The sequence below is a fragment of the Panthera leo genome, chromosome B4, assembly GCF_018350215.1.
Source record: "Panthera leo isolate Ple1 chromosome B4, P.leo_Ple1_pat1.1, whole genome shotgun sequence".
Lineage (NCBI taxonomy): Eukaryota > Metazoa > Chordata > Mammalia > Carnivora > Felidae > Panthera > Panthera leo.
The window spans coordinates 121,452,615-121,469,126 of NC_056685.1; the positions used below are offsets into that span (position 1 = coordinate 121,452,615).

The 16,512-nt window shown below is 34.7% G+C and overlaps 1 protein-coding gene across 1 annotated transcript in view; it reads left to right on the forward strand.

The window, feature by feature from the left end:
* Nucleotides 1-16,512, forward strand: part of MYBPC1 (myosin binding protein C1) — a 101,656-nt gene that overhangs the window by 47,728 nt on the left and 37,416 nt on the right. Inside the window, exons 6-12 of the mRNA XM_042948338.1 lie at nt 323-374; nt 2,405-2,461; nt 8,093-8,259; nt 10,491-10,623; nt 12,682-12,806; nt 13,742-13,847; nt 15,031-15,197. Of these exons, the coding sequence (XP_042804272.1) occupies nt 323-374; nt 2,405-2,461; nt 8,093-8,259; nt 10,491-10,623; nt 12,682-12,806; nt 13,742-13,847; nt 15,031-15,197 (807 nt within the window). The remainder of the gene's footprint in view (nt 1-322; nt 375-2,404; nt 2,462-8,092; nt 8,260-10,490; nt 10,624-12,681; nt 12,807-13,741; nt 13,848-15,030; nt 15,198-16,512) is intronic.

Consider the following 16,512-nt stretch of genomic DNA (forward strand, 5'->3'; position numbering starts at 1 on the left):
TGTCCCTTATCTGGTGAATCAAAATCTCCAGCAAGGAGATCAAGAAGCTGATTTTTTTTTTTTTTAATTCTTCGGGTAATTCTAGTGGAAAGGCAGGTAGAATGACAGCTAGATATGGTACCTCCTGTAGTCCCCACATCAATTCTGTGTGAGGGAGGATGAGGTATGATGCCTCAGCCGCTCAGCCATCCAGGAGGAGAGACATCCCCCACTCCACCTGGCGTTCCTTCCATCTGAGGAATTCCCCCAGCCTGGAAAGGAACTGAGCACAAAATTGCCTTCTTAATGGGTATTTATTTTATTGTTTTCTTTCCTTTCAAAGAATCTACTGGGACTACTCCAAACATTGACATCAGATCTGCTTTCAAGAGAAGGTAACTTCAAAAGGGGAATGTAGGTAGCTTTGGTATAACGTGCAAGTGCAGGGTTTTCAAACACATATTCCCTTCCTCCACACTCTTGTCTTCCAGATGAGAGCACCTCTTCACTCTTGTCAAACATACTATGTATCCAAAGGTTAGTGTTCTAGAAAAGCTGTAGGTTTAATTTCAAATCAGATGTATACTGATCATTTTTTAGATTATTCTGGTCATAGTGAAGCTCCTATTTTTTTGAAAACACACTTTTAGTCTCTTCACGTGTGACTTTGTCCTTAATTACATTATTTTCCACCAAATGTCCAAGAAAGATGTATAATGATATAGCATCAGTTGAGTGATGTCAGAAAACTTTTATTTATATTGCTTTTCATCTAGAAATTACTTATGGAGCCATTCTCCACAATTAAGTAGTGACTTATTGAAGTTAGCGCTATTTAATATTGGATTATTAAATGAAAGACCACTGAGTCCACTAGAATAAAGAATACTGTAGAAAGGCAAAATATAGATACCCATTTGATTTATTTTGCAACTGCCAAGGCTGAAAAATTGGGGGTTGGGAGACATGGAAGAAAAATGAAAAACACAAAAAGTTCCAGTCTACAGGAAATATAACTAGCCCCTTCCAGACATTATCTTACTCTCTGTACTTAATTTTTCCATAATGTAAGTTCATTAATGAGAGCAAATATTTTGTTCTTCTCAAGACTGAATCCACTCAGTTTTGTTGATAAGGAAAATCATCCCAACCTATCATAAAGCAATGATTTAGTCTGTTAATAAAAGGCATATTTCTCTCCTAAATTATGAATAAATGAAAATTTTAATTACTTAAAATATATTTAATATTACCTGACCAATAAGTTGTTATTTTCTTAAGTCATACGTTCGAATCCTATTACTTTCTTCCACCTTCCCTTTCTCCATGATCAGCAAATGCGTAGGTCTAAAACTATGCTCATCCTATGAGCATAGTTCTAAGAAAGGGAGACATAATCTACTAATTTTTGTGCTTTAAAAGAATAGAAATGTGTTTTCTTCAAAAGGTCTTCTCTAAATACCTGCTATTAAAGAAATTTTGGGAACACATTATTTGAGTTTAATTCTTATAACTTACGTGTTATACACACTGTTTTTAAACCCGCAGACTCTTTTCTTAGAAACCATAACTAACATTTGTAAAGAGCAGGAAACAAAATCTTCATTAAAAAATTAAACATGTAAGTAAATATGTAGTGCCATTTAAATGTCAGCTCCATAGCTTCTATTTAGAGTTTCTACGAAATCATGAAGGTGGCTGCATGCCTAATTTAAGATGCATTTCTCTATAGGAAAGTATTCCTAGTAAAGGGATCATCAATAATTCAAAGTCAAATTTTTGAAAAATACATTTGAAAAGGTATAAATATCAATAAGAAAATGAAAAGTTTATAATGATTTCCCTTTAAAACAGAAAGGAATGCATCTTTTAAAAAGCTCTGCACTAGTTCCATTTTTGTTATGTTGGTATCACATTATCTGATTCAACTATTGATGGACACAAAGAAGTTACCTTTGAATATAAGCTCTGTACTTATATATTTGACACTGGTATACTTCGTTCTCCAAGCCAATCTCTGACATCAATAACAGAGATCAGCAAAAGTCCTTTGCTTTTTACACAGGTATGTTTCTACAGCCCCCAAACTTGGAAAAACAAAGTACTTTGTGTTGCTTGGCTTAAGTGCATTTGTGTTACTCTGTTTTAACACAAATCCAAGCAGTTTTATATATGCAATCTACAAAAATGTGTCTTCTGAAATCATAGAGTAACACAAGCTCTTCATGTTTACTTTTCCACAAGTACATACCCCAAAACTTAAAATGTCACTTGTGTGAAAAGAAATAGTTTGTGTTGATTTAGTCCCATGACTTGTGTGCCAGTACAAAATTGCATATACGTTATATGTAGAGTGTTTGGGGGAAACTGTTGTGTATATGTCTCAGCATTAAACCCAGATTTGCTTTTTTTTTGTTAATGACAGTGGAGAAGGTCAAGAGGATGCAGGGGAGCTTGACTTTAGTGGTCTCCTGAAACGTAGGTGAGAACCGAGCGATGGAGTGAGGCGCTGTGGCCTGGAAATCTTTTAGACACTCACTGAGAGAAGTCAAGTTTAAAGTGGATGTTTTTCGAAGAATTTCTCATTTCTTAAAACGTGTTTCGCTTATAAAATATAACACAGAGTCAACTAAGAAAGAGACAGAGAAACCAAAGCATACTAATCTGCTAAAGATTTTAGTTGATGCTTTTTAACCTTCTTTTTAAATCTTTCATGAGTTTCACATGTTTTCTTAGTTGGGGATGAGGAGATCTGAAAACTGAGGCAGAAGACTTAAATATCTAGAAGCCTCTGATTTCTCTAATAATTTCTATCATTTCAAGCATGATCAAATAACTAGAGCCTCTATTCTCCTGCCTTTGATATTTTACCAAAAAATCAGTTCAGTTTCACAATTTTGGTAAAAGTCTGCAGGTGTATGTGTGTGTGTGTGTGTGTATATATATATATATATATATATATATATATAATGTTTTTAAAGGAAGACCTATTTTAAAATAGTATTTGTGATTGTATTTCATCAAATCTAAGACACCATTCATTTTAATATATGTGTTTTATAAATCAGTAAGCAATGAAAACATTGCTCCAAAGTGTTTATTATGACACACTATTGATTATAGGATACGTCCTTATTTTAAAAATGTTTAGAAGTCAAAAAATATGCATTTTAGAGATAAATTAGTAAAATAGAAATAAATGTTTAGTATTATCAGTCACACTCCCTAACATTGTTCTCTTACAATAAAATTTATAGATTTCATTATGGATATTCAGTACATAACAATTTTATAGGATTTCTCCCCATATATGCATATACATAATCATATAATGTATTATGTATGTGTTTTGTATAAAGCTATACATATTCAGATATTTATTATAGCACAACTAAAAGAAATTGATATTTGCTGAGATTTTATTTACCTACCAAATGTGCAAATAAATCATAAAACTATGATTCTAAATTAATAATATATAATATTGATATCAGTTTTCATTAACTTTTCAGGTTCACTTTTTATTACTTTTAGTGCTTTCTATGGTTACTAAAGAAATGTGTATAAATACACTTCACAACAAATTACAAGTAGAATAAAATGGACTTGTGTCTGTTCTCAGTTTAGTTGGATGGCTTTATTCAAGTCCTTATGAATGAAAAATTCCCCCAGGTCTAAAAGTTGAGGTTGAGAACAGAAATATTAACAGTATTGTTAATATTTAATAATTTAATAAATATTGGTAATTTATTAATTACCAGTGGATATTAGCCAATCAAGAGACGTTGGCAGTATCAAATATACCTTTCCCTCTTTGGCTACTTCAAATAATCATTAGTCTCAATAATATCTATTAATTCCCCAAATTTATTTAAAGCAATAGTATATGAAGTGACCCTAAGTGAAACTTACCCTTCCTCACTTTACAGGTGAGAAATCAAAGACCAGACCTATCAAGTAACTTACCCCAAGTCATACAGCTAGAGACAGGGCAGGGACCTAAGTCCATGTTTTCCTCTGAGGCAGCTCATTCCATATCAGAAATACCACACTGAATCTACTTTGGAAGTTGGTGCTTCAGTTTATAATACAAATTGACACTGTAGGAAAACAAGAGATTTTTTTTCCTCCTGCAATCATTTACTCAACCAGGAAAACACTAAGTGCTTCCTTTGTGCCTTCTGTGTGCCAGTGCCTTCCAGTGCCTGGAATGCAGAAAGGGCTGTAATACACATTTGTGGGAAGGAAAAGGTGGTGGTAAAAATATGGATGTTGGTCTCAACTCTCCCAGTTACAAACTGCATGACTGGTCAAATTACATTCCTCTCTGAGATTTGTTTTCCACATCTGTAAACGTGGAGAACAAAAACTACTTGAATCAAATGTAAAAAGCTGGCTCATAGTAGATGTCAAATATTCACTCCCACCAAAAATGTGACATTTTCCTTTGAAGAGCCTTTATTCATAAAAAGACATAATACACATACACACACACACATACACACACACAAATCAATCAATCAAGATGTAATACAATAGATTATTAAACACCATGCTCTGATTAAAAAGGAAAAAAGAAAGAAAAAAGAATGACTACTAGTAGTTTGTAGAGTCAAAGAAATCTAATTAATGATCAAAATTACTGAAGACAAAATGGGCAGCAAACATGTCTCCAGTTCTCACTTTCTTTACATCCCCTAATTATGATTTTGACTCATAATTAAATTGTTAGCATAAGACTATATTCATTTAATATACTATACTAATCACCATTATAACTTTAGAAATCATTGTGTTTTCCTACTAATTTGTGAATTGCATGTGTTTTCATTGTGGCAATGACACCATTTCTACTCCAAGAGTGTGTGGCAAAATCCCTATCAAAATAAATATCTTTATATCTCTCTACAACATCTCTCTACAACAAAAGATCTCCTTGACCTGAACAAAACTGGAGTATTTCAAATAGACATTAGCTAAATTGGAATAAATCTATTAGGCAAAATCTTGTTATGGGATATTATATATATATATATATATATATATATATATATATATAGCAATTATAGAAATTTTATATAGAAGAAAACTTTCAAGTATATATATATATAGAAATTTTATGTAGAATATAAATATATATTTACATATAAATATATATTTCTATATATATATAGAAATTTTATATAGAATAAAACTTTCAAGTATATATATACTTGATGGTCCTAGTAAAGTACAAAGCAATCATAGAAATTTTATATAGAATAAACTTTCAAGTACAAAGCAATCACAGAAATTTTATATAGAATAAAACTTTCAAGTATCCTTGAAAGTTTTATTCTGTATAAAATTTCTGTGATTGCTTTGTACTTTACTAGGACCATCAAGTTATAGAAATTTTGATGTAAATGAAAGTACTGTGAATGTTATATAGGTCTATCCCAATGCTTGAAAAGGAATCAGTAGTGCCTATAGAAGATGAATTTCTCTCCTACTGTAATTTAATATAACCATGCAGATAGGGCCATGCACAGCCACCATGGTAAGTAAAGATATATTCTGGATGAGTTAAGGTAATGCTACAGGTAGAAGCCTTGACCTCACATTCAAGTAAAAAATAATGAATACTTCTCCTTGCAATTTGGAATTGAATTAAGTAATAGAAAAAGATGGACTAGGAAAGAGGTTACTGGTGTGTGTATACCAAATTTGCTAAGATTAAGAAGATAGTAGAGCAAGGTGTATTTTGGTGTTTTAATGAAAAAAAATGGTGAGGATGATTGGTTTTATGAATCTACCAACAAAACTGACTTAAGAAATCACACTGACAACAATGATCTTTATACTGGCTTCCTTTATATAAATATTCACATCATGGATCCAGGTATGTCTTAGTATTTGACTTGTTCTTCTTGCCATTTTAATCTAGTTTGGTATCTTTAAATCCTTTTACCAGTGTTGGGAGGATACTCGAAATGTGGATGTAATTCTTCTTGGTTGAAATACAAATTTAACACAATGTAATATGGCATATTTTTTACAGTGAGGGGACTATTTAGGCTGGAATACAAAAAAAAAAAATAGAGCACTAATAAAGTGGTTGAAGAAACACATACAAAGACTATACATAGGTACACAGACACATTTTAATTGTAGTTTTCCAAGACTTTCTACAAAATATTTAGAGGATGTATTTGAAATTTAGACTGCTTTCAGACAGTAAACCTAGTAGATCTGGCAAATTATTACCAATATTCCAACTTCAGGACAATTTTCTTAAGCTTTTCAATTTATCTGTGTTAATAGAGTGTGTAGTTATTATCTCAGTGACATATGAAAATAATACTTGCGTATTGAGCTTTTAAGAGGCACATTTCCCTAATGGTGTTATCTGGTCGTTCCCATAAAGGTTACTGACAGGCCAATGACCTCCCACTTCCTTCCACTTTCCAGGAGATTTGCCTCAGCATCCTCCTCCACTGGGCAAAAAGACTTACATGACAATGTAAATTAGATATTTAGAAGTCATCCTTGCCTAACGCCACCCTAAATTCTATGTTAATATTTATATTCTCCTCTCCTTCCCTATGATTACAATCCAGTATTTTCTCAAAAAGTGCAGAAACAGGTGTAATTAATGTGACAATGCAAACACATGTAACCCATCATTTGCTAACATGATAGCAAGAATCTGTTTTCTCACTGGTGTTTAAGATGTGTTGACCAGTTTTCCTGAAAAATCATGCCCAAACCAGCATTATTCACAGTAAGTAGTTACGGTAACATTTCCAAATTAACCTGATAAAAACAGTCAACTAAGTCTTTCTTTAAAAATCAGGATTATTTAGCCAACAAAGGAAATCAATTTAAGTTACATTTTGCTTTTAAACTAGTGTTTATTCTTGATTTTTTCTTTCATTTATTGGTTTTAAAATAAGGACAGACAAGTGTACTTTAAATTTCATATCATGTGTGTCCTTTATATTTTCTGTATGTTCTTTAGTCAGTGATCAAAATTTGGGATCATAATTTTGATAATTACACTAAGAAGTTATTTTCCCTTTGTTCATGGGACCTTAGCCATTTGCTTTAAAAGTTTAACATTTAGGGGTGCCTGAGTGGTTCAGTAAGTTAAGTGTCTGACCTCGGCTCAGGTCATGATCTTGAGGTTCGTGGGTTTGAGTCCCGTGTTAGCTCTGTACTGACAGCTCAGAGCCTGGAGCCTGCTTCAGATTCTGTGGTCTCCCTCTCTCTCTGCCTCTCCCCAACTCGCGCTCTGTCTCTCGAAAATAAATAAACATTAAAAAGATTTAAAAAAAAAAAACACAAAAGTTTAACACTTATATTTTTATAATTCATACCCAACCTGCTTTCAAAAAATTTCAAGACAGTGCTTTAAGACGAGATATGAGAGAATTTTTGGCCTCATTTTCCTTTTCTCCTGCCAATTTAGAAAAAAAAAATATTTAAAAAAGTGAATGTATCCACAAAAATCATATTTAAGAAAAAAACAAAAAAAACCATTCTGGCAGTGTCAATTTTTTTTTTTTTTGTATATAAAACAGCAAAAAATGGTTAGTGTACACATTCACTAATATGGTAGGAAAATGCAATTTGCAAAATCCTAAGATTTGAAATACTTATTTGTATGTACTGTCTTCATATATAAGCTAGAATGTATACAATGAAGGTAGAAAGAGATCATTTTTCTTTTATAGACCAATATTTAAATCTTCTCATTCTTAGTCCACTTTTCCGAATTATTTCAGTTGCCTATAGCCTAGATGTCAACTGATCTTAAGTTCCTCAAAATCTCACCTTCTCTTTAAACTTTCAAGTTGAAAATAAGTAAAAACATCTTCAGAACACTTCCTGATACCTTTCTCTCTCCCTAATATTGTATTGTTAACTAGGAAAGCGAGAGCGTCAATATAAGCTCACACACCTGATCTTTAACTATATGGAAGTTTCCTTGAGACCGCGGCCTTTAAGTACTCAGCCTTTAAAAAGGGGGACTTTTAACACTGAACCGACAAATCGGTACTATACTCCAGCCTTTCTTGTGCTTCGGGGCCGGTGGACGGCTACTAAATTAGGCAATGTTCTCCCCGGTTAGGGAGGTGAAGCCTCAGGAGGAAGAACCCGAGGTAGACGTGTGGGAGCTGCTGAAGAATGCGAACCCCAACGAGTATGAGAAGATCGCCTTCCAGTACGGCATCACCGACCTGCGCGGCATGCTCAGGCGGCTCAAGCGCATGCGCAGAGTGGAGAAGAAGAGCGCAGGTGAGCTCTCCTGGAGGAGGTGGCAGCGGGGCCAGCCTCCAAAGCGGACCAAACAAATGACGGCGAACCCCTTGCAGGGATGCTTCCTGTCTCTCCCTGGATTTGAGGCGGGGATGGATGGGGCGGAATTTGCAGGGGTTACACTTCTTACCTTTGGCTTTGGGCGGAGGAGTTCACTGCTCTGCACATCAGTAGCTATGAGGATAGCAGGTAGCTAGTGAACACTTAAGGTAACGGAGATTGACTTTACAAGTACCTCATACAGCGTGTAACAGAACAATAAATATCTTCACTCTCACTGGGAATTTCTCAGTGCCCCTTTCTCCAGACTCCATATCTCCCTCACTCTGAAATTCTTGATTCTTACTTACAGTAGATTCGATGTCTCTTTGTTTTGCCATCATATTCTTCCACCCATTAAATGGGGACTGGGAAATTCACTTCTCACACCCAGTGCGGTTGTAAAACAGCTATGCTGCTCCCTTGAGATCTGAAGTGAATGGATTTTGTTGTGGTTTTAAATATCTCTTAAAAAAAATACTTTGAGATGTTGAAATTTAAAATTTACAGAAAGAAAAACAAGAGCGACACATTTTAAACTGATCATAAGCTCTTCAAAGTTTCCTATATTTGGTCATGGTCAGTTATCCGTTTTGTGGCACATCAAGGTAACATATCAATCCTATTATTGTTTACTGTTTGTTAATGTCCAAATCGAATTTATTTATTTATTTATTTATGTAGGCACCCAACCTGGATGTCCAAGCAGAATTTAAAGTCTCTTACCATTTCTTTTAAAAAATCTGCCCTTTATTTCTAAACCTCCCTGTAAACTGGGTGAGAAATGGACCCAGAGAAATATAGAAGTGTTTTGTTTTTTGCTTTGTTTACATAAGTCAGCCATTCTCACTATTTCAAAACTTCAAAACCTTCAGAAGTTTAATTCTTGAGAGGTATCTGAGATGATATAGTCATCACAAACATGTTAAATGCCAAAGTATAGAGCCAGCTGATATCTCTTTTCCCCCACACTGGCCTAATTCTTGCCATTAGCTCTGAATTGATGTCATGAGGTATATGATAAATAACTTTTTTAAAGCTAGTATTTATTATATCATGTTAAAATATGAGGAAGTGAGTTTAAGCAATACTATGGCAAAGTCTCAATGATGGAAATAGAAGCAGAAAAATTCCATGAGGCATTCCACAGGTGTACATATTTTCCAAACTGTCTAAATGAGTATTATCTTTAAAATCAGGGAAAAACTATTAAATTTATTTTTTTTTTAATTTTTTAATGTTTATTTATTTTTGAGAGACAGAGAGAGAGCACAAGCAGGGGAGGGGCAGAGAGAGGGAGACACAGAATCCAAAGCAGGCTCCAGGCTCCGAGCTGTCAGCACAGAGCCAGACACGGGACTCGAACTCAGAAACTGTGAGATCATGACCTGAGTGAAGTCGGGCGCTTAACTGACTGAGCCACCTAGACGCCCCAAAAACTATTAAATTTAAAAAGAAGTTAATTTCTGCTTAGGACCTTTCAAAGATAATCTTTTTTTAAAACTACTATGTTCTATGTTATTTAAAATGTTTTGAAGTCCTGAGTTCCTAACCATATATGTATGAAGTATTTAATATGTGTCACTATTTGGACAAGTTTCCACAGTACAAAACTTTGATAAGTCTACTATTTGAATTAGTCAAAGGCATTCAATTTCATCTTATGAGTCATTGAATTTATCTCATAAACTCTGTGTTAAAAAACTGTGACATACAAGAAGTACAGAGATAATGCCAATAATCCTGATAGGAATCATGCTAGAATAGGCATATTCTTCGAGTTCACTTTCATCTGGATCCTTTATAATTTCCTGAAGTCATTTTTTTTTGATATTAAATTTATTGGCCAATTGGTTTCCATACAACAGCCAGGGCTCATCCCAACAGGTGCCCTCCTCAATACCAGGACAGTCATTTTTAAAGGTTCTTCAATACTCTTATGTTTCTTTCAAAAACATGTGGGTTCTCTTCAAATTGCTAAGCCATATTATGATATATAAATCAACACAGAATTCTAAAATATAGAGGATAATTTGGAAGGTTCCTAATTTATTTCTACTTTGAGTCTCCATTTTTCATTTAGTTTTAGGTTCTTAAACATACATCGACTATTTAAATTCACAGCATATGTATGCACATATTGACATAGTTTTGCTTTTTCTCTCTACCAGCTTTTGCAAAAATTCTTGACCCTGCATATCAGGTTGATAAAGGAGGCAGAGTAAGGTTTGTTGTGGAACTGGCAGACCCAAAGTTGGAGGTGAAATGGTATAAAAATGGTCAAGAGATTCGACCCAGTACAAAGTAAGTGGGCTTTGCAAATAATCAGTGATAGCTACATAAATCAAACAGTAGTTTGACTTAATTTTCTATGAATAAAAACACGCTTTTGTTATACCTTTTTAATGCAAAATCACATGAAGGGGGAGTAAAAACTTTTCATGTGTTTTGGAGCCATTAAGATTACAGTGCTATCTAAATAAAACTTTGTTTTATGTTTTAATTCTATACAAACTATTTTGAGTTATTTCAGTTCCAGTTTTGTGTCAATATAGGTTATATGTGATTATTTCAGAGCACTGTCAGAACTTCTCCCAATTTTTAAAATAAAATTTTGAAAATTTTGAAATATATATTTGACATACCAGCTGGGAATCACACCTTATAATTAGAGAACTTTTGTTTTTCCAAAAGAGCATCTAAAGCCTGTATTTTATTTCTTGGCCCTCTCTCAAATGAAGGAAACAGACTAATCCCTGATGTCTGATGGTATTGCTAGTCTATTATGAAACTACTTTACACAGATCCTTCTCAGCCTGAGAGATTTTCAACTCCAATATATTTTTTTAAGTTAACAGGAGCCACACGCACATTTTAAAAAGACTTTAATCCTGAAAATCTGTCACTTCTGGAGTGCAATTAGGTGGTTTCCAATTTCTTAATGCGGTCATGCCTACAGAGTGACTTTGTGATAATAATGTTTGTGTCTGATAAAAATCTCTTGAAAGCGGCTTGAATTTACCAAAAACATAATTTTAATCAGTTATTTTTATCTATAAGATGTTGTGTAATGCTTTATTCTTGAAGTCTTCAATTAGAAGATTTTCCAAATAAGAACTTTTTCTTTAGTGTGTTATAATGCCCTAATATACTCATCCATAATCCAGATCACAGACAATTAAATTTTGTGATATTCCTGGCTTTTAGTTTTTTGTCTCCAAATGCTCAAGTTCTTTTTTAGTAGATTGTTACTGTGATATGATAATACTAGTTCTTAAGCTCATTTAAAAGAACATCACGTTCTAAAAAATTACTGCCTGTAACAGTGATTAAGTTCACATTATTGCTTAAATTGTATAATCACTTATTCACCTAACAAAATCTATTGTGTCACTGCACTAACCCATGAATGGAATCAAGGAATCAATGAGTAAGATTGAGTCCCTGTCCACCTGTAAACTAGATGAATCGGCAGGGGTGGGGGTGGTGCCTGAGTGGCTCAGTGGGTTAAACATCCGACTTTTGATCTCCGCTCAAGTCATGATCTTGCAGCAGTTCATGGGATCAAGCCCTGCCTCAGGGTCTACACCGACAGTGTGGAGCCTGCTTAGGATTCTCTCCCTATCTCTCTGTCCCTCCCCTGATCTCTCTGTCCCTCCACCATGTTCTCTCTCTCTCTCTCTCTCCCCCCCCACCACATTCTCTCCCTCAAAAATAAAGAAATAAACTTTAAAAAAATAAACTAGATGAATTGGTCATTTAAAAAAATTTACAGAGGGGAGCCTGGGTGGCGCAGTCGGTTAAGCGTCCGACTTCAGCCAGGTCACGATCTCGCGGTCTGTGAGTTCGAGCCCCGCATCAGGCTCTGGGCTGATGGCTCGGAGCCTGGAGCCTGTTTCCGATTCTGTGTCTCCCTCTCTCTCTGCCCCTCCCCTGTTCATGCTCTGTCTCTCTCTGTCCCAAAAATAAATAAAAAACGTTGAAAAAAAAAAATTTAAAAAAAAAAAAAATTTACAGAGTTCAAAATCTCTCTGACAACCTTAGCCAATCCTATTTTCCAACAATGGGTTAAAAAAATTAAAAAGCAAATATGTGAGTACTAATTTATATATGAAATAAAACTTCTATAAAAATACAGATGTTAAATATTATGTGTAAATATGAATATGTATTACAGTGTGCATTATGAAGCTAACAACAGTTTTCACATTTTCTGTTAACTATGTAAGATATGCTACATAAATGGCAGATCATAATTATATCCTTGACTTTCAAACATTGCTGAATTACAAGCCAAACTTGCTGGTAATAAAAAAATAAAATCAAGTTCACAGACTGTTATCTCCCTCCCATTTCAAACAGATACATCTTTGAACATAAAGGATGTGAAAGAATCATGTTTATCAATAACTGTGCGCTAACGGATGATTCAGAGTATTATGTGACAGCTGGTGATGAGAAATGTTCCACCGAGCTGTTTGTGCGAGGTAAAGTGCAATCTCTTACTGTAGTCTTCAACAACCTTTGGCACTCCTTCTCCCAAGGGTAGTTATCAAAATGAGTGTGACAGGTAAGCTCTTGAGCTCTAGGGCACAGGTAACAGCACGCCTAGAAATGGGTTTGCTTGGGGACAGTCTGGCTCTGCATGGAAGCTCCTCTACACTGGCCGTTATTACGTATCCTAATTAATCTTTAAGTTTGTTGAAGACTAGAAAAGCTGAGGAGGGGGGGCGGGGGAAGACTGGTGAGTCTAAAAGACTGGTGAGTCTAAATACCTCATGTTTTTGACTCAAGCAAACAGTATAATTATTCTAGTTATAGCTTCTGAAACCCAACAAACTTTACTGAATAATCCTCATTTCACACATTCAGCTGATTGCAAATACACTTCTCTCAAAATCGGTTGTATTAGTGAAAGGGAATCAATGGTTGACACCGAGGGTGCTGAAGACCATCTTTTACTAAAACATTGTGAAAGGACCTGGAGGGTGTAGATGAAGCCCTCTGAATACAGAGAGCTCTGCAATCAGAGCTCCAACCAGAACCAAAGAATCATACTGTCAGAGATTCTCCATCACAAACGTCTACCACGTGGTTTCTTATTTGCCAAAGGAAGGATATTTGATACATGTTTTGTCTGCTCTCCAGAACAGTAATTGATTTGATTTGAAGAGTCTGAGAAAATTGGGAAAACTTACCCAGGGCTGCTAACTATTTATTTTGACAACAAAGATATAAAACAAAACAAAACAAAAAACCACCTGCCAACTATCTACCACCATCTAACCATAACCCTATGGTAGATGATACTTTCTTACTGTTGGTCTTTTATCTGTGAACAAATCTGTGGTCATGAGCAGATTTCAAGCATTTAATGATTCTGATTCTCCTTTTTTTTTTTTTTTTTTTTTTTTTTAAACAGAGCCTCCTATTATGGTAACCAAACAGCTGGAAGACATGAATGCTTACTGCGGGGAAAGAGTGGAATTAGAATGTGAGGTGTCGGAAGATGATGCTAATGTGAAATGGTAAGTAACTTTCCTGAGGTCTGTCCATTTTTAATAGATTTTTAAAAATATGCTTTTATAGATTGGAGAACAGGAAATGGCTTTTACACATATGAAAAAAATCACAACCTCATTTGTGTTAGTAGAAATGGTAACTAAAACTACAAAGATGCTGGGAGTTTTTTCACCTATGAAACTAGAAAATGATCCAGAAAATTAGACTGGTAAATGTAGGGAAGTAGGCACTTAGTAAGAAATGGATAGCTCATGGTTGTCCAGATCTGTTTGACTCCAAATCCCATGGATGCTCCTAAGTTCCAAAAGTTGCTTACTCTCACCATGCCACACTGGCAACTTACATGGAAAAATATTATATATTTTCCCTAGTTACCTTATTTTTATAGTACCTCAGAAAAATGTTTTAGGCTAAGAATCACCAATTATTTTAAAAAATAAAAGCATTTTTTTGTCCAGTTAAAGAGTGTTTTCTCAAGTTCTATGTGAGTAACATCAAAATTAAAACTAAGAGATTCATAATAAAATTAAATGCTTTGTTGAAAAGTATAGTAAATTACACAGCATGAATCTGTGGTAATTGGTACAGAGTAGATTGTTCATTCTAATCTAGAATCATAGCTATCTTTAAAACATGTTAAGTGAGGGGCGCCTGGATGGCCTAGCCAGTTAACCATCCAACTTTGGCTCAGGTCATGATCTCATGGTTGGTCCTGTCTCGGGCTCTGTGCTAACATCTCAGAGCCTGGAGCCTGCTGCAGATTCTATGTCTCCCTCTCTCTGCCTCTCTGCCTCTCTGTCTCTCTGTCTCTCTCTCTGTCTCTCTCTCTCTCTCTCTATCTCTCTCTCTCTGAAAAATAAACATTAAAAAATTTAAAACATATTAAGTGATGCAATTCTTATTAGTGAGTGGAAGAGGTAATATTCTCTCGTAGCATATTCAACTGATCTTGAATGAGAAGAAAGAGCTTATGTTCTTTTAATGTAATTTTTTAGACAATCCTTGTTACATTATTAATCCATTTGATGTAGTGATCGTACATTCTTTAATTCAACAAATAGTTCTTAGATACCAGGATATAGCAAAAACAAAAACAAACAAACAAACAAAAAAAACAAAACCAAGACCAGTAAGGTCCATTTCCTAAAGGGTCTTTTATAAAACTTTTTATAATCTATTTAAACTCAGGTTTAAGAATGGTGAGGAGATTATTCCTGGTCCAAAATCAAGATATCGAATTAAAGTTGAGGGCAAAAAACATATTTTGATCATAGAGGGAGCAACGAAGGCTGACAGTGCAGAATATTCTGTAATGACAACGGGAGGACAATCATCTGCTAAACTTAGTGTTGACTGTAAGTAAGATCTCCTTGGGTATCTTCCAAGTTGCGTATCTACTGGTGTTGCATTTGTTAATTCAATTTTAGGAACATTTCTATCTATTTTATTTCTACTGGTGGCAATTATAAATATGTAAAATTGGATTCATTCTGAGTGTCTATGTCATATCAGTCAGGGTCTCTGAAAAAGAAATCGACTACTCAGTTTAATAGTAAAACACAGGATTGGGAAGGAAGTATAAAAATCACCTGCCACAGAAATGGTCCAAATGGTTAAGAAGCACTGTAATCCCAAGACCACATAAGTAGATGATAAATACTTAGATACAATATAAAATCCTGAAAATGTTTGTGCAACCCATGAGTGAATTTGCTATCAATTCATTAAATAAACATTCAACATTCTGCAATTACATTTGGAGTGAGAAGGAAGTTACTCAAACCAAGGGGGATCAAATGAGAACATTGTAAGAACCCATTTGCTACTAAGATCCAGAAGCATGAGAGAATTTATGTACTTCCCCAAATACCTCCAAATAGTAGTCACTCCTCAATGGCAGAGTCTGTCTCTTCCAGCTGGCCATGAAAATTAAGATAGCAAATCTCACAGGAAGTTTGGTAGTAACACATGCAGAGCAGAAATCCTGCTTCCTTACTTCTTTCTTAGTCCAATTATGATTCATAGGATCACTGAATTATTCAGAAGTTATCTCAGTTACACTCACTCCTTATGTATCGCGGAGTTGTGGTCATTTTCCTTTAATACGAAAACAGTTTTTTCAGCCATGGACAGATATTTGTATCCATTTAAAGCAATTACAGTCAGTTCTGCTATAATACAACATATGCATTTCTAAAATCAATATGCTACACAAAGTTATGCAATAAAACCACAAAACTAATGGGCAAAATGAAGTTATGGGCATGACACTCAAAAGTTTTGTCAGCCACACATTAAAACAAAACAATAAGAACCTAATAAAAAACAGTATCACAGTTTTACACAGGCCAAATGGTTAATAAATATGGCACTTTATGTTAAATGAGACCTAAAATTTCCTTGTGGAAGCAGTGTGGGGAGTGTTGTGGTTACTGAGATACTGTGACATGGTGAGAAGAGGTTATTTGAAATTGGATGGACACTGGTAATCTCAGATGTGCATGAGTATGGTTTGTATTGCATGGGTGAATTCAAGCAGCTGGTAGATGTTTGACGTTTGTGTGTGCACACGCGTGTGTGCATTTTGTACAGTTCTACCTGGCTCAGTTCACCTGGGTGCCATTTCCTCTTTTTCATGAATGAAATCATGCATAATCAAACACAAAATTT